Source organism: Mytilus californianus, unplaced genomic scaffold, assembly GCF_021869535.1.
Source record: "Mytilus californianus isolate M0D057914Y unplaced genomic scaffold, xbMytCali1.0.p SCAF_1, whole genome shotgun sequence".
NCBI classification, from domain to species: Eukaryota; Metazoa; Mollusca; class Bivalvia; order Mytilida; family Mytilidae; genus Mytilus; species Mytilus californianus.
The window spans coordinates 45733047-45751908 of NW_026262581.1; the positions used below are offsets into that span (position 1 = coordinate 45733047).

The following is an 18862-nucleotide window of genomic DNA, read 5'->3' on the forward strand; positions in this document are numbered from 1 at the left end:
TTTGTATTTTCCTTTTTGTTTTAAGTTAGTTTTTTCGTTTTTGTTTAAGATTGTATGTACTTTCATAATTGTTCGCTAGCTCGAAAAAACGTGATAACCTTATGTGATATTGTGGTTTTTAGTTATACCTCCTAATTGTTCGCTAGCTAATTGTTCGCTACAATTGTTCGCTAGCTTGAGCCAGGTCATTTTTAGTATGAATTTTGTCGCTGACTGGCCAACAGATCTAAGACGAATATCTAACCAAGAAAACGAAACGGAAATTATCAGAACTTGCTGTGGGAGATAATGTCATTATACCAATTCCTCAGTATGATCGTGCCCCAACTGATCCTCGAAATAACTTAGGTGTAATTATTGAATCTGGTGAAGAATTTGGGTACCGCATTGGAACAGCTGTAGTAATTTTAACAGGATATTTGTCGAGAAATCAAATTGAAGCTGTTAAAGACACATCTTTATTCGCAGTAACGGTTCCTGAGCTTCAACTCTCGCTACGTGAAGCAGTTAAAAAGCTTTCAAAAACTGGTGGTCAGCGGTTTCTTTCGTGTAAATGCAAAGGGGTGCAGCACTTAATGTAAATGTAAAAAGCAAAAGATATTGTGCAATTCACGATGCTATAATTCGCTCACATGATCAAACAAATGATACAGAACTATTTTTTGTATTTTGTAAAATAAGGTTTATTGTGTGCATGGTCATTGAATAAAAAAAAATCGTAGTGTGTATCAATGCTTTTTTTTATAATAAAATCCATACTTTAAATTATTGTACAAGTTATAAGTGAATTTTAGTTAAATTTTGTACAAATTGTAATTTGTAATTTGTACAGCCTACAAGCACTTTTTGTACAAAGTCAAAATACATATTATAATTTGTACAATTTTTTTTTGTACAAATTATAATATATACAAAATGATAACTTGTACACAACAGATATATTCCTGGCACAATTGTGATTTTAATTCGCTCTCTTAGTCCGTTCTTAATTCCTTCTTCCTAGCTTTGTTGTGCATTTGCAGGCGGGAAACAAGCGGCATTCGCAATCACGTGGTATCTTTTCTAATCGCAAAGATCATGACATGTTTAGGCTCTAATAAAAAATGCATGTATGAAGACCCAAGAAACATAGTTTTAATAAATTATGCACCATTTTCGTGAATTTACCAAACCAAGATCATCATATTTGTGCTTTCCTAGGGAAATTCCTTCAAAAAGTGTTATTGTATTAAAAGTGTGAAAAGGGAGACAATTCTTACTATACATCTGTACTGAATAAATTATTGATGCAAACTGGGCTTAACCTCTCATCTATAAATAGCCATGATATAAACAATACATAAATAACAATATATATATAAATACAAACATACTGATTCAGTCATAACAGGAAAAACTGTTAGATCAAACAGGTACAATAGTACGGATATTATATTTTGAACAGGTATGTTATAATTTCTACTTTAATGCATTCACATGTATTTGTAAATAAAAATATACTCGATAAAATACGTCACAGTTCATCGACATTTTTACTATTGACGATTCGTTGTTTACAATTTTGTAGTTAAGTCCTGGATCATTAATTGCGGTAAAAATGTGAAATAAACAATTCATATAGTTTGAAAATTTTTAATTCCCCACTTTCTCGAGGATATTATATTTCCTTCATAGTTTGAAATCCAAAACCAAGCATCCCTCTACAGAAGTAAACAATACTGTCCCACTTTTAAATCAGGCATCACTGTCACGTGCACTGGTGCAGAGATATTTTAAAACAGATTTTTGGATAGATAAACCGGTGAAGAGAGACCAAAAGAGCCGAGTTGTGCACATCTTGGATATAAAGTTTCTTTTTAAAAATGTCTCTTAAGGAAGGGAAGCATTATTTGGGATTCCTTAGTTTGTTACAGTTTAAAAAAAAACAGTGCTTGGATATTTAATTTACAAATTATACAAACTTCAATTGTCTCTTCAATCCTTGGGGTTTAATTCTTGCTTTGCGAAAAGGGTTTTCTTAGTTCCAAAATATATAAGTTTTAAAATTAAAGGTATACTTTTTCGATGGGAGTTTAATCTGTAAAATACAACTATATATATCCATCAATATTTAATATTTTGTAGAATAAGTATTGTAAAAAATAATGAACGTTAATGATATCCGTATTGTAGATGTTATGTAGTAGGTTGGTGTGCTGATGGGTTATTCCTTCTGGACCCATACTCTCAACAGAAGAATGTCTCTGTGAGAGTTAGTACTTGATTTTTACATGATGGGGGAACTAGCTGTGAACAATGCCTTTAATAGTGTATTGGATTGCTGCCGATGTAGAGGGGGGGGGGGGGGGGGGGGGGGGGCAGGAGGATTTTGAAAATAAATAACTCAGCCTTGATAATCACAAAATAAATGGTTTGTTCTGTGGTAGTTCGAAAATAAATAACCTGACTTACAATGTATTGAAAATAAATAACTCGGCAGGTCTTTAAGCCTTTTTATAAATGCTATTCGAAAGTATGAGGTGGCACCAGATTCTTCATAAAATTCATCTCACCAATAAGTTTCAAAATTCAAACGTTTTAATAAAATGAATAAAAACAAAATAGAATACAAAACAGTTACAAACAACAATAAAGAAAAAAAAATATTTTCAATTATTTCCCTAATAGAAAACAATAAATATTTCGATAAACTTTATATATGAAAACTTTTAATTATCTTTATTTTAGTTTAACGTGTTTAGAAATATTTTACTTTAAATCTTAATAATTTCAAAATCATGACTTTAATACCTATAAGTTTCAAAATTCAAACTTTGACGTCTCAAGGCAGAATTTTTACTTATATAGCAATTATTTATTTGATGGTATGCCAACATCACTTTCTTTGTCAGCAAAAAATTAGAAATTATCAAATATGGTTATTGTCTGAAATAGGGTTAAAATGTTGTATAAGTAATTGTCCCATATATAATAGAGAGAGAGGTCACTTTAACAATGGTGATCATAAATAAACTTTACTTGACCGGAGAAAAAAATGGGATAAAATGTGATAAACATAAAATTTAAAGAATAATTGTAACGTCATCTATGTCCAAAATATATGTCAAATATCTGTCACAATATAAGCCCCAGTTTTTACCCTGTATGTTTAAAAAATGAAGATATCCATAAAATGTGTATGACTAAAGAGAGAAGAGCTAGAACTCGTTTGAAGTGGTTTTATTTTAACGATGGTGTGGTTTGAAATAACTAATTCTTAATCACTGTTCTTATATGCATATATGTATATATATACCAAAACATTTTCCCAAATTATGTATATATACCAAAACATTTTCCCAAATTATGTATATATACCAAAACATTTTCCCACTGTACATCCTTAATTCTGTTTGGAAATACTGATGGACTAAATGTTGTTTGCTTAGCATCCAGTAGCAGAGGGACCTCGGTGGCCGAGTGGTCTAAGTAGTTACTACTGTAATCACTAGCCAGTCAACACTGAGGTTGTGAGTTCGAACCCCGCTCGTGCGGGTGCACTCGACTCCAATCTTAATTGACTAGGATTGTCAGTTTTCCTATCGAAGGTCGGTGGTTTTCTCCGGGCACTCCGGCTTCCTCCACCAATAAAAACTGGCCGCCACGAAATAGCCCAAAAGCCGGGCTTAAAAGTGGCGTTAAAACACCAAAAATCAAATCAAATCAAAATCAGTAGCAGATATATCATTGATAACCAGACATTCGTCTAATTTTTATACCGCGAAACTACGGGAGTGATAGTAGCACTGGAACTGACTCAAAAGTCACCAGACGAACAGGGTTCTCAATAAGGATTTTTGAAGGCGAGTCCATTTTTTGGCCATGGTGAGTCCAACAGTAAGAAGAAGATATTTTATTGCAATAAAATTTATCATTTTAGTCTCCATGACCTAATAGACTGAGTAATGGAATGACATTAAATTCAGATTTCTTTCAAACTTTTGCTATAAAATGATCATATGTGTGTTTAGTTTATACAAAATATTTCAATCTTGGTGCATCTTTGGACTCACCAGTTTTGAAAGTGGTGAGTCCAGACATATTTTCATGAGTCCTGGACTCATGGACACGCCTTAGTGAGAACCCTGAGAAGGAGCTTATAATATAATAGTAAGCCTAATTATGGTTTTGACCAAGATTTCATGGTTCACCGAACAATGGAAAATGATTGAGCGAAGATGGCATGACAGGGACACATTTTTTTCTTAACTTTTTTTTTTTGGGGGGGGGGGGGGGTTTAGTTTGCCAGAAACGGCAGTGTCATCATGCAGCTATAGTTAATGAAAGTACATATATTTACACAAATTGTAGGTCAACAATTTATACGCAACATGTAAAAATGACAGAACGTATTGGAAATTGTTTGTTGTGTACTGTTATAACAACAAATAATTCTTTTTCAGATGGCTTCAAAGATTAAAAAAGAAGATGTACAGCTGCCAAAACACTTTAAGAAATCTCTGGCATTTGTATTATACAACGTTTTCACGAAAGAGGTAATATATATTTTGAATTGGAAATTAATACACGAAAAAACGCCGCCAAATTCTGATTTGATTTTGATTCGGTTTGGATTAAATAAAATTGAGAATGGAAATGGCGAATGTGTCAAAGAGACAACAGCCCGACCAAAGAGCAGAAAACAGCCGAAGGCCACCTATGGGTCTTCAACACAGCGAGAAAATTCCGCATCCGGAGGCGGGCTTTAGCTAGCCCCTAAACCAAAATGTGCACTAGTTCAGTGAAAATGAACTTCATATTAAACTCCAATACATACAAGACTAACAAAGGCCATACAGAAGCTCCTGATTTGGGAAAGGCGGAAAAATGCGGCGGGGTTAAACATGTTTAGTGAGATCTCAACCCTCCCCCTATACCTCTAGCCAATGTAGAAAAAAACAAACACACAGCGATACGCACAGTAAAACTCAGTTTAAAAGAATGTATATTTTTCAATACTATCATTGTACAGCGATAAAGTACATGTTTTTAAAAAGTTATAATTTATATATTATTTTATCGACTGAATGTTATCATCTCCAAGTCCAGTGGAAAATATTTCTGGCATATTCAGGACGAAAACAAATATATGATAATCAATAGGTGGGTTTTGCAAATAAAATGTGTCCACCTGGTTGAAGGATGAAATTTTTAGACTGCCACTGATAATCAAAGGAGTGTAGGATATGAGCTTTTTTACAAAAGGCCAACTACAAAGGTTCTTCGACGTGTAGAGAGTGCGAAGTTCTTTCTGCACAAGGTATCGGAATTAAAGCCCAATTCCAACTGGACGTGGTTGTGTGTTATATATTTCGCAATAAAAAAACAAACTATGCTTTTGTTTACCGTATGGGTTTTATTGCCAGTTCGGAGAAGTCCAGGTTACTATAGTCTTTACGACAGTGAACCATTGGGATTATCAATATAGAAAAAAATGTTCGAAAGGTGAATCTTTGGGGAATATAAGTTTTGAAGAAATTAAGGTTGTCATAGAGACAATATGTTTGTTTTAGTTGATTTGATTTGTATCTCGGTATGGTATTGCGAGTTATAACTCGGTGTGAAACAGAATAATTTGTTTTATGAAAAAGAATTGTACACATTTTGACAAATTTTGCAGATTCAAAGGCATTTCACATAAAAATGATAAATCAACCATATATGAATATTTGTTTTCAGGAATGTGAAGAATACATAAATATCGCAGAGAAAAAAGGTTTTGAAGAGGCACTTCTTAATGCTGGAGGAGATAGGTAAAAATACACGAATATTTTATCAAATAGCTGTGATTGACATGTGTTTTTTTGCATAGAGCGGGTATTGATAGATGAAATTAACTTTTTAACCGTGAGTTTTGAATTCAAAATTGTTCATCAAATGTTTTACGCAAAACGTAAATTAGTCTGGGAGAAGAAAATGTACGAGTCAACATGAAATCTATCATGATGTCATTCTATTTATAGCTGACGCCATCTATAATGCTATCTCAGGAAAAAATCGGCGGGCGTTTCGACCAAAAGTACACAATCTTAAATCTTGCGATCAGACTCTTTTTGGGCGAATTTAGGATAATTGAATGATAGATACGCCGGAACGTTGTCATTGTGCCTGATCCCTTTCTTGTTAAATCAAGAACGATAAACCAATAAAAAATCAAGTGTAGTTTATACCATGCTTCAAAAAGATATAAAATAAAAAGGTATGGATCAGGGAGTTTTCTTAAATACAAGTTGTGTACATTTTTTAGATTCTGTATAGATTATACATGGACAAAGCAATTTTGTTCCTGTGAATAGAAAGAAAACCAAACAATATCTATTTTAAACAAAATATGAGAAGATATATTAACTCTTTTTCTTCATTCACATGAAATATTGGTATTACTAACGAATTGCATTCCTTTCTCAAAATTTAAATAATTCATCGAATAGACTGATTTTTTTCTGCTGTTTTACAATCCAAGATGGCGAAAGACACCTGATTTACTTAAAATTGAAACAATTGTAATATTTGATAAAAACGGCCTTCAACAGCATTGTTTATGGTTAGATAATATTTGAATGAAATGATTCTTTTCGAAAGACGTGTAGAAATCTGTTATTTATTATTAATTTAATGTTTACACTCCGCTAGCTTTTCAAGAATGCCAATGTGTGTAATACAAATTGTGTGTCAACCAGGTTAGTTAGGGGATCGAGGGTAGGCGCCATCAAACTAGTTTAACCTCACCACATTCTACATGTGCCTGTCCCAAGTCATTAGCCTGTATAATTCAGTGGTTGTCGTTTGTTGCTGTGTATCATATTTGTTTTTCGTTCATTATTTTGTGTTTAGATAAGGCCGTTAGTTTTCTCGTTTGAATTGTTTTACATATGTCATTTCAGGGCCTTCGATAGCTGACTATGTGGTTTTGCTCATTGTTGAAGGCCATACGGTGACCTATAGTTGTTAGTTTCTGTGTCATTTGGTCTCTTGTGGAGAGTTGTCTCATTGGCAATCATCCAACATCTTTCTTATTTTTATAGATACAGGGGAAGGAGCCATATACCCTTTTCTCCATAAATATGTTTAACGTGTAATAAAGAGTTCCGTAAAGAAAATGGTTTGCCGAAATCTTAAAGGGGACATCAATACAACAAACAATTTTGTTAAATAGCATGCTTAAAAATACAAAACTGATTATTTACAGACAAGTATTAGCCACAGATGTAAGAAAGAGTTCAAGATGCATATGGGATACCACTGAAGAGGTTGATAAGATGTGGAAAAGAATAAAAAAATATATTCCTGATGTATGGTGTCACAGAGAGGTGATGGGATTGAATGAAAGGTGCAATATTTTAGGAAAATTCATTTTTTGAAACAAACCTTTTTATTTCCAATAATAATTATATATGAAAAAAAGAGAGGATATGGTATGATTGCAAATGAGACAACTCTGCATATACACATATAAATTTTTATTTCAATTTATTTAGTAATAATTCTTATAGGATTTGCATGTTAGGGAAAACGTTTATATGATTGGTCGAGAGGACTTCCGGTAGTGGTTCTTGACGTTGTTTATTTTTCGATAGACGACGTTGACCGAACTACTTTTTTTTACCAATCTAAACAAGATGGCGACGATAATAACACAATCCGGATCGACGTTGAAAATAATTATTTTCACTTCACGTTAATCGTTATATCAAATAATAAACACAAAACATTCATTTGAATGATAATAAGATGTTTTTGTAGTTTATTTTTTATCATATAGCAAATTTCATGGAGTACATATTTTTGCGTTCACCACTGAACAAATATATTCATGCGCCAGGCCAATTCTATGACACAAATATACACTTTACATGTGATAGAGATTACGAGTGACAAAATAAATTCCTTATCTCCAGTTTTAAAGAATTATAAGTATTAAACACCTTTTTAAAGGAATTTATTGGTGTATAAACTGGACCAAGTCACTCACAAACATATCATAAAAGTCCGAAGGACTTTTATGATATGTTTGTGAGTGACTTGGTCCAGTCGGACTTTTATGATATGTTTGTGAGTGACTTGGTCCAGTCGGACTTTTATGATATGTTTGTGAGTGACTTGGTCCAGTTTATACACCAATAAATTCCTTTAAAAAGGCGTTTAATCCTATAGAATTTTATGCATTCTTAAAACTTTAAAATCTGACGAACAAAACTCTATCGTGAGTGTTCAGTTACTCATTCAATCGCATGGTTGAAATTGGAATAAATCAGAATAATTCAATTGGACAAGAAATAGCCATGATCAATTAAATACCGCAATAATACATGGATCAAGTTTATTTGGAAGACAATTTCTACGAGAGGAAATTCAATCGAAGCAAAAAAATCTTTCTGATTTCTTTTCAGAGTCAGAATGGGTTAATGCTAACGATGTTTAAAATAATGAAGATCGTTTAACAAGGATACCCTCATGTGTAGTCAATTAAACACCCCCTAGTAGTAGTAGTATAACAAGGGTGTTTAAACAAGGAAAAACATATAAGAATAGTAGCCAAATTTTTGTAAGAATGGCGGTACCAGAAACAGTTTAAAAATTAAAATTTTGCAAAATCTGGAAGCTAGTCGGCTGTAAATTTGATGATAAGAAAAAGGACGACAAAATTCAAGGTCAATGCCGAACAATAACAAATAGACACTTGATACACTTTAATTGGGAGCTGCCAAATTTCAGTTTTGGAATGGGATGCCAATTTAATTATGAGGTTTATTAAATACGGGGTCGCAGCGGGATCGTTAACTCCGGAGTCAAAATTTGGCATAACCTTACCCGTATCAAAAACTTAAAAGTAATGACATTACATGCAAACCAGTTTAGTAAACTCTTCATCCTATTTTTAGTGGGAATACATGTATTGTGATAAAGTAATTTAGCTTTTTTATCATTTCAAAGTCACAGTTACACTTGAAGTAAGGTCTAAATTCATTTACTTTTTTATCTTTTAGATTAAGAATTCTTAGATATGATCCAGGCGAATATTTCAAACCTCATTATGATGGCTCGTATAAACGGGATAATGGAGAGAGAAGTTATGTGACTGTCCAGATCTATCTGAACGAGGTAAGTTTAGAAGACTTCTTTAATTACCTATGTGGCCGAGTGGTCTTAGTAGTCGAACTACTGTATCACTAGCTTGTCAACACTGAGGTTGTGAGTTCGAATCCCGCACGTGGCAGGTGCACTCGACTCCAATCTTAATTGACTAAAACTGTCAGGTTTCCTACCGAAGATCGGTGGTTCTCTCCGGGCACTCCGGCTTCCATAACCAATAAAAACTAACGGCAACGAAATAGCACAATAGTAATGAAAGTGGCATTAAACATCAATCAATCGATCAATCAAAATTATTAGTTAACCATGGCAGAGTCGACTGTATGTGATCTAAGAGTTAGATGAAAGGAGGATTGAAAGTGTGGTAATAATATATGTATGTGTATAAAATACATTTGTTTGACCTATATTAGTGACATATTTGACCGAAATTGGCCATTTCATACATTCTTTTTAGCAAAACTTGTCTATAATGAAAGAATTCTAGAGAACTGATGAAAGATGTTATTCAAATTTTGATATATATGTACTATTTTGAGGTTCAAATTTAATGGACCATAACCCTAGAATCGAATAGAATCAAATTATTTGATATAAACTTTTATTTGATGAAATTGATTTACAGGGGTTTAAAGGTGGAAGTACAACATTTTTAGGAGTTAATTCAGATGAACGAGTTGAAGTTGTACCAAAAACAGGTAAATATCTATTAAAATAATCAGAAAAATGACAAAATTATATCATTATTCTATTCAAAACCTGCTTTTAAGATATGCACATGACATTCAGAGCTTTTTTCAAACGGTGAACTAGACGTACAGTAATTTAATTTTAGATATATGACATGAATGAAAATGGTAGCTATAAACAAACAACAACTGAAAAAAGTATAATATATGGTCTTCATATAAAATGTCTATTATATTCTCAAACATGAATTACACGCTCTGCAATGATCTTTTCTAGGGGCGGATAAAGAATTATTGAAAAGGGGGAAGGGGGGGTGGGGGTGGGGGCGGCGTTATTCTATAAAAAACTGAATGAATACAGCTGAGCGTAGCGAGGCAAAACATAATAAAAAGGACAATTGTTTGCTTCAAATGATTTATTTTCGAATTAAAAGGGGGAGACTTTGTTATGTTACCTTTTTTTTGTTAAGTAAAAGATTTTCAGATTGTTTTTTTTGTCAATATTTCGAATTTTTATTACCAATTTAAGGTAGATCACGTTTCTTCCGCCATTGGATTGTAAGGTGGTTTTAACATTCTGAACCACAATTCAGACCTTCTGCGAGTTATATGAAACAAGGTCCTGCAATTCTTTTACAGTGAAATTTTATTCCTTCAACAATTACCAGAAAATAAACCCTTTAAATCATGTGTATAAAGGCATATTTTGGTCTTTATAAAAATAAGGAGATGTGGTATGATTGCCAATGAAATAACTATCCACCAAAGTTCAAATAAAGTTGATGTAAGCAATTATTGGCAACCGCACGGCCTTCAACAATCAGAAAAACCCATACCGTATAGTCGGCCCTTCACTCTTTTGTCCCTCTTTACTTCCACTGCAATGGTTGACTAGCATGTAGAAATATGGCCACCCGTACTTCTCTAATCCGGCGGTAAAGCCTTTGCTAAAGAAGGATGTCTATTTTTCGGTATGGGATATATAAAAAAACGAAGCCAAGTCCACTAAGTGCCGGGACTATAAATCAGATGCCCTGTTTACGGAAAGTGCCAAGCCCTTTGTACTTAAGAACTATTTCATCAACTCACCAAGAGGTTCGCATGTGGCATAATGAAAGGTAAAATGTCCATCTCATGTAATTGTGGCATTCGAAATTTCCTACCAATAGAATTTATTGTTAACTGGCCCCCTCCTGAAAATGCATGACATATCTACCAAAAGACATTAACCGAAAAATCAATACATGATTAATCAATCAAAATGAACAATTATTACTGCTGTGAACTGTATGTACTTTTGCATATTTTTTCTAGGTTCTGTCGTAGTTTTTGAACTGTATTTTTTGGTGTATCTTTTTAGGCTCCGTACTGGTTTTTGAACATCCTATACTTCATGAAGGATCCGAACTTATTGCTGGAAGAAAATATACAATAAGGACAGATGTAATGTATTCATCTGAAATAACAGAAGCTTCAACAACTGATAAAACTAAAAAAAAGTCGAATTTTCTTAGTAAACTATTTGGGTGATTTTTATACGACCGCAAAAAAATTTTTGTGGTCGTATATTGGTATGACGTTGGCGTCGTCGTCGTCGTCCGGCGTCGTCGTCCGAAGACGCATTAGTTTTCGCACTCTAACTTTAGTTTAAGTGAATGGATCTCTATGATATTTTACCATAAGGTTCAATACCACAAAAGGAAGGTGGGGATTGATTTTGGGGGTTATGGTACCAACAGTTAAGGAATTAGGGGCCAAAAATAAGCATTTTCTAGTTTCCAGACAATAACTGTGGAACGGTGTATGGATCTCTCTGAAATTATACTACAAGTTTCCATACCACAAAGGGATGGTTAGGATTTGCTTTGGGGGGTTATTGCTCAAACCGTTTAAGAATTAGGGGCAAAAAAGGGGGAAAAACAAGGTTGTCCTCATTAATGGACAAATACTTTAGTACAAAACATAATTTAAAGCAGTGTAAGGGAGATAAATCAAATACATCATTGAAATTATCTCCCTTACACTGCTTTTAAATTATGTATAAAGTAATGGTTAATGAACAATTAGGATAATTTAAAACAGTGTAAGGGAGGTAATCCAAATACAACGTTTTGGTTACTTCCCTTACACTGCTTTTAAATTATGTTTAAAGAAATGCATATTTATAAAGGAAGACCAGTATGGCGCATTAGATTTGTAAAATCTTTGACCACATTTATTTATTTGTTATGCCGAATCTAACCGTGTATTTAGATTTTTAATTTTGGGTCCAGTTTTCAAATTGGTCTACATTAAGGTCCAAAGGGTCCAAAATTAAACTTTGTTTGATTTTAACAAAAATTTAATATATGGGGTTCTTTGATATGCTGAATCTAAACATGTATTTAGATTTTTGATTTTTGGCCCAGTTTTCAAGTTGGTCCAAATTGGGGTCCAAAATTAAACTTTATTTGATTTCAACAAAAATTGAATATATGCGGTTCTTTGATATGCTGAATCTAACCATGTATTTAGATTTTTTATTTGTGGACCCCGTTATCAACTTTGTCCACATTGAGGTCAAAAGGGTCCAAAATTAAACTTTGTTTGATTTCATCAAAAATTGAATTATTGGGGTTCTTTGATATGCCGAATCTAACCGTGTATTTAGATTCTTAATTTTTGGTTCCGTTTTCAAATTGGTCTACATTAAGGTCCAAAGGGTCCAAAATTAAACTTAGTTTGATTTTAACAAAAATTGAATTCTTAGGGTTCTTTGATATGCTGAATCTAAACATGTTTTTAGATTTTTGATTATGGGCCCAGTTTTCAAGTTGGTCCAAATCGGGGTCCAAAATTAAACTTTGTTTGATTTCAACAAAAATTGAATATATGGGGTTCTTTGATATGCTGAATCTAACCATGTATTTATATTTTTGATTTTTGGGCCCCGTTATCAACTTTGTCCACATTGAGGTCAAAAGGGTCCAAAATTAAACTTTGTTTGATTTCATCAAAAATTGAATTCTTGGGGTTCTTTGATATGCTGAATCTAACCATGTATTTAGATTTTGGATATTGGACCATAATAGGTGAATGTCCAATTTAAAATTTTTAAGTTCTTAGACCACATTCAATCTGTGTTAGAAACCTATGCTGTGTCAAATATTTAATCACAATCCAAATCCAAAGCTGTATCAAGCTTGAATGTTGTGTCCATACTTCCCCCAACTGTTCAGGGTTCGACCTCTGCGGTCGTATCAAGCTGCGCCCTGCGGAGCATTTTATTAGGTAATAGATCTCTATGAATTTTTACCAGAAGGTTCAATACCACGAAAGGAAGGTTGGGATTGATTTTGGGGGTGATGGTACTAACAGTTTATGAATTACTGGCCAAAGAGGGGCCAAAAACAAGCATTTTTGTAGTTTCCGGACAATAATTTGTGTTTTTAAGTGTATGGATCTCTCTAAAATTGTACTACAAGGTTCCATATCATTAAAAGAAGGCTGGGATTGAGTTTGGAGGTAATTATTCCAAAAAAAGGGGGGGGGGGGGGGGTTCAAAAAGTTTGGTGATTTTTTTTTTCAAATTTTTTATTTGCGTCGTATAATGCTATGACGGCGTCGTAGTCTGCATACGTCGTCGTCCGAAGATACATTTGGTTTCCGGACAATAACTTTAGATTTTAGGTAATGGATCTTTCTGAAATTGTACCACAAGGTTCCATATCAAATAGGGAAGGCTGGGATTGAGTTTTGGGTTCATTGCCCCAAACGTTCAGGAATAAGGCCAAAAAAGGGGCCAAAAACAAGCATTTTTCTAGGTTTCCAGACAATAACTTGTGTTTAAGTGTATGGATCTCTCTAAAATTGTACTACAAGGTTCCATACCATTAAGGGAAGGCTGGGATTGAGTTTGGGGGTTATTATTCCAAAAAGGGGGGGGGGGGGTCCAAAATGTTGGGGGATTTTTTTTCAAATTTTTTTGGGGGGTTCATTTTTTTTCTTCTAAATTTTTTTCAAATTTCAAACTTTTGAAATCTTCAATTGCACAGTATTGCGCAATAGCAAGAAATCTTCAATTGCACAGTATTGCGCAACAGCACAGTATTGTACAATAGCACAGTATTTTGCAAAAGCAAGAAATCTTCAATTGCACAGTATTGCGCAATAGCACTGTATTGCCCAATAGCACAGTATTGCGCAATAGTAAGAAATCTTCAGTTGACAGTATTGCGAAATAGCACAGTATTGTGCAATATCACAGTATTGCACAATAGCACAGTATTGCGCAATAGCAAGAAATCTTCAATTGCACAGTATTGCGCAATAGCAAGAAATCTTCAATTGCGCAGTATTGGGCAAAAGCACAGTATTGCACATTAGCAAGAAATCTTCAATTGCACAGTATTGCGCAATAGCAAGAAATCTTCAATTGAAAACAAATACAAATGTTTTAACCAATTTCGATGGGATTAATTAAGTGTTTAATTTTTGGGGGTTCTAACCTTGTATAATTTTTTGGATATTGGGCCCCATTTTTAAATTGGTCTACATTGAGGTCAAAAGGGTCCAAAATGAAATTTTGTTTGATTTCATCAAAAACTGAAGTATTTCGGCTGTATGATTTGCTGAATCTTATTGTGCATTTAGATTTTTATTTTGGGCCCTGTTTTCAAATTGGTTCATATTAAGGTTTGTAGGGTCCAAAACTAAACTTAGTTTGATTTCAACTAAAATTAAATTATTGGTATTTTTTATATGCTGAATCTAACCATGTTGTTAGATTTTGGATATCAGACCATTCTAGGGTAAATTAAATGTCCCATTTCAGATTTTTAAGATCTTTGACCACATTTATTTTGTGTCAGAAACCTATATTATGCCCAAAATTTGATCACAATCCAAATCAGACAGTATCAAGCTTGAATATTGTGTCCAAACTTGACCCAACTGTTCAGGGTTCGACCTCTGCGGTCGTATCAGGCTGCGTTCAGTGAGGCATTTTATTGCAACTGTATTAAATTTTTAAATTGTGAATTGATGATCAACTCTGTGATACTAGTCATTATTTAAATGTTACTCGTTTATGATGTTGTCAGTTATAAGCTTAAAGTTTATTTTGTTACATGTGTATTTTATACCCAATGTTATATTTCTTAATCCTCTATTAGATTATATTGAAGTAGGTGTTTTGTAAACTTAGTTATTATTGCTTTATATTAAAGTAAAAATTTGTGTAAACTTGTTTTATTTACAAATGCGAAGCAGCTATGCATTTGTGTAGAGCTTCCATCTCTGCTGGTTGAGTGATAGTCCCTGTTTGTATCACCAGTCCAGTAGCCAGTTCTTCGGTACTGACACATTGAGAAAAACGAATATACTAGTAGTTTAATTAAAATTTGATGTATGCCTCGAGCATCACTGAGGAGAAAAATGTTGAAATGCGCATCTGATGCAGCAAAATTGGTAGCGTTAATGATATTGAAGTACTAATTTTAGCTCAATAAGGAAACGTAATTGTCAAGTTTCGGATCTGTTTTCACTCCCGTTTTTGTTATATCTTCAAAATGTTATTTTATCGTATTCTGAAACAACCGAAAACGATAAAAAAATAAATATTGCTAAATTTTAATTGTTACCCTAACATCCAGTAGCAAATATTTCATTCATATCCAGGACAACAAATTGACAATAAATCCAATTGGTAAATAGACTAGGATGAAGTGTAAATAGAAGGTTTGTTTGATAAGGAAGAAAGTATACTTAGTCAAGTCTGTGTTACTATTTTGGAGCCCTTGTTCAATTGTACCTTGGATTATTTACAATTATTCAAACCTGTGATTATAAAGTATCTTTCCTCTGCTTTGCTTACTAATTTCCTTAAACAATACGTGACCGCGAATTGGATGGTATATGTGTGCTTTTATACAGTTGAAATACACTTATGAAATATTAAATTGTTATTTTGGATATTGTATCCCCCGGCTTCACCATATTTGAGAGATTCCGAGTTAAATAGATGCCAAAGCAAACATTTTGACTTTCAGATTATGTCTTAATATTTACCAAAAATATTGTTGATGACAGTAAAATGGTGTAAGGAATGATATTCTGCTTTCTTTCGGTTGTATTGTGTTTGATTCATCTCTCTCTTGACAGGACCATATAACAATTAATCAATAAATTTTACAGAGCTTTAGATTTAACGGTTTCCGAACTTTTCGAAAAACAATTTTCCTGAAATGTTATTTTGATGCATCCTGATTAGTCAGCCTATATTTCGTAGACACGAACTGCTAATAACCCTTCCGATGCACCCGAGGTCACATCCGGTTTTAGGTGGAGTTCATGTTGTTTGTGAACTATTGTCTATCTTTTCTTATTTTGTTGTCGATCGATTTTCTTTGACTTGCCATCGTTATTTCTTCTTACATTTATATAACATTGTAATTTTATACTTTTCTTTGTGAAATGTTTTAGAAGGCTGCCGTTTGTCTCCCTCGGGATTCTTTACTTAAAGGATAGCTTGGGTTAATACGTGTGGCTATTTGAATTACAATGCGTGGTAGAAACATCATGGCTTCATGTTTTGTGAAATGTTATTTATTACTTAAAAAGTTAGTGAACTTAAATTTATTTATAAGTCCCTACAAATAGACAACTTTCAATACACCAAAGGAATTTTTTATCAGACCTCTTCATATTGTAGTAGATTTGAAAACACAATATTTATTATGGAAGTGTCGGAAGGAAGAAAATATAAACCATTACAATTTATTTCCAACAAGTGTTTTAACAGTGTTAACAATTGAACGTGATTAAAACGTTCAGCTGATTTTTACAGAGTTATCTCCCTGTAGTTTTATGTACCACATTAATTCCAGACAATGTACCTTTTTTCAGTTCTTGCTTATCTTACATTGCTGTGTTGATTGTCTGGTTGTATCCTTTTAATTTTGGAGAATAACTTAGCTGTATTTATTGGATAATTTGGTTTACAATTAATGATCTATCATTTGTGTAAATAACATTCAAATCTTTTGTCTTGCACATGCAGCAGAAATCAACACAATAAACTACATTTCTGTCTTTGAATAATAGATCTAAGTGTCTTGGGTGAATAAGATGGATGTTTCTGGTGTAACATAAAACTGAATAATGTGTCAATGAGACAGCAAGACCATGGGGTCAAGACCATCCATAATGGAAATTTCCTAAAGAAAATATACAAACAAGTCAACAATACAAAGCATAGAACAGCAAAGTTTTACCAACATGAACCCTATCAAAAACTTAGGGTTAACTCAAGTGGTAATAAAGGTCCATTGGCGGATCCAGGGGGTGTTCTGGGGTTGGAAACACCCTTTTTCAAAATGTCTGGATCCACGCCTGTGGCAATTCCTACTCAACTAGTGCTTAAAATGATGTATTATAATAAGCAATGTTGCTTTCCATCACGTTGTCTTTTTCTGAATTTTATGCCGACATGCGAGACATTATCTCTGTGTCAACAGTTTATCATCGTATTAGAGTTACACTTTGAGCAAAATAAAGCTTCAGATAATATACTAAAAACATGCCTATTGTTGAAGACCATTTGTTGACCGTGATTGTTACTGAAGAAGAGTGACCTAGATTTTATTGTCTTACCTCAGGTGATTGCTACTGAAGACAACACTTATATATGTTTAACTATTTCTAGTGTAAACCATTTTTGTCTCGCCTTGACGGAGTCAAAAAGCGAGACATAGGTATGCTGTTTCCGGCGTCGGCGGCGGCGGCGTCAACAATGTATTAGTTTTTGATCAATGACTAAATGGAAAATTTGTATTACCAAGGTGTTGTGAGGTTATCTTCTGTTTAATTTAAGGAAAAGGTCAGCTTCTATTATATTTGGTTGGTAGAAACATGTCTGTCTTGCAGGGTTCACCTCAACTCACCTTGATCTTTGATTTATTAGGTAGGCATGTAAAAATAAGAAGATGACGTGGTATGATTGCCAATGAGAAAACTCTCCACAAGAGACCAAATGACATAGAAATTAACAACTATAGGTCACCGTACGGCCTTTAACAATGAGCAACACCAATACCATGTCCATCTGACAGGATTTACCTGACCTTGAACTCATATTAATGGATCATTTATTCAGTATAGTGACATGTAATAAGATTTTGATATCAAAGACTGTCTTTAACTAAGCAGAGATGTGCTATTTGTTTGTCACATTGGTTTTCATTGACATTATTAGCTTAAAGAGAGAATATAGAAAAATATAATAATGATAGGATACAAGGGTAAACTCATGCAGTTAACACAATGTGTATATTTTTTAGCTTCATTATGACACAAGATACAGTTTTGTACACAGGATTAAAAAATGTTAAGGTACAAGAAGTAGTCGGATACTTGTATACACGTTTGGGAAGTTAAGCCGCTCTCTGTGTTTAGGGTTCACAGATGTTATACCTTAGCTCTAGGTATAGTAACGTCCCCTACCATACGTACGAAGTATCCACTATTACTAGTACAAACTGAGTGAGGGGGCTCAGTTTGACCAAGTACGGTGGCTGGTCAAAAAAACTTTTCGGGCTGGGGATATTTTATCTACCATACGTACCAAGTATCCGCTACAAATGGTACAAACTGAGTGAGGTGGCTCAGTTTTAAAAAGGGAAGGGGTATTTTATTATCTTTATTAAATTTTGATTGAGAATATTTTACTGTTTTTATCAAAATTTTAAATGGGATATTTTACCTTTTTTTCCAAAATTTTAATTGGGGATTTTTTTACTGTTTTTTTTTTATCAATTTCGATTGTGGATGTTTTACTGGTTTTATTGATTGTAGTTGGAAATGTTTTACTGCTTTTATTAACATTTTAAATGGGCCATTTTATTGCTTTTATCAAAATATAATTGGGTATTTTTATCGTTTTTATTAATATTTTAAATGGGTACCTTATTTCTTTTATCCAAATTTTTAATTGGGGATTTTTTACTGATTTTGTTGATTTTTATTTGGGATTTTTTACTGTTTTATCCAAATTTCAAATATGA

General features: G+C 33.3%; 1 protein-coding gene across 1 annotated transcript; it reads left to right on the plus strand.

Annotated features, from left to right (window-relative positions):
- The first annotated feature begins 1292 nt into the window (after window positions 1-1292).
- Window positions 1293-13348, plus strand: LOC127702953 (uncharacterized). Its single transcript, XM_052207281.1, has 7 exons — window positions 1293-1444; window positions 4443-4535; window positions 5719-5792; window positions 7229-7369; window positions 9027-9141; window positions 9758-9830; window positions 11182-13348. Exons 2-7 carry the CDS (start codon window positions 4443-4445, stop codon window positions 11349-11351), a joined length of 666 nt encoding a protein of 221 aa, XP_052063241.1. The 5' UTR covers window positions 1293-1444; the 3' UTR covers window positions 11352-13348.
- Window positions 13349-18862: the final 5514 nt, after the last annotated feature.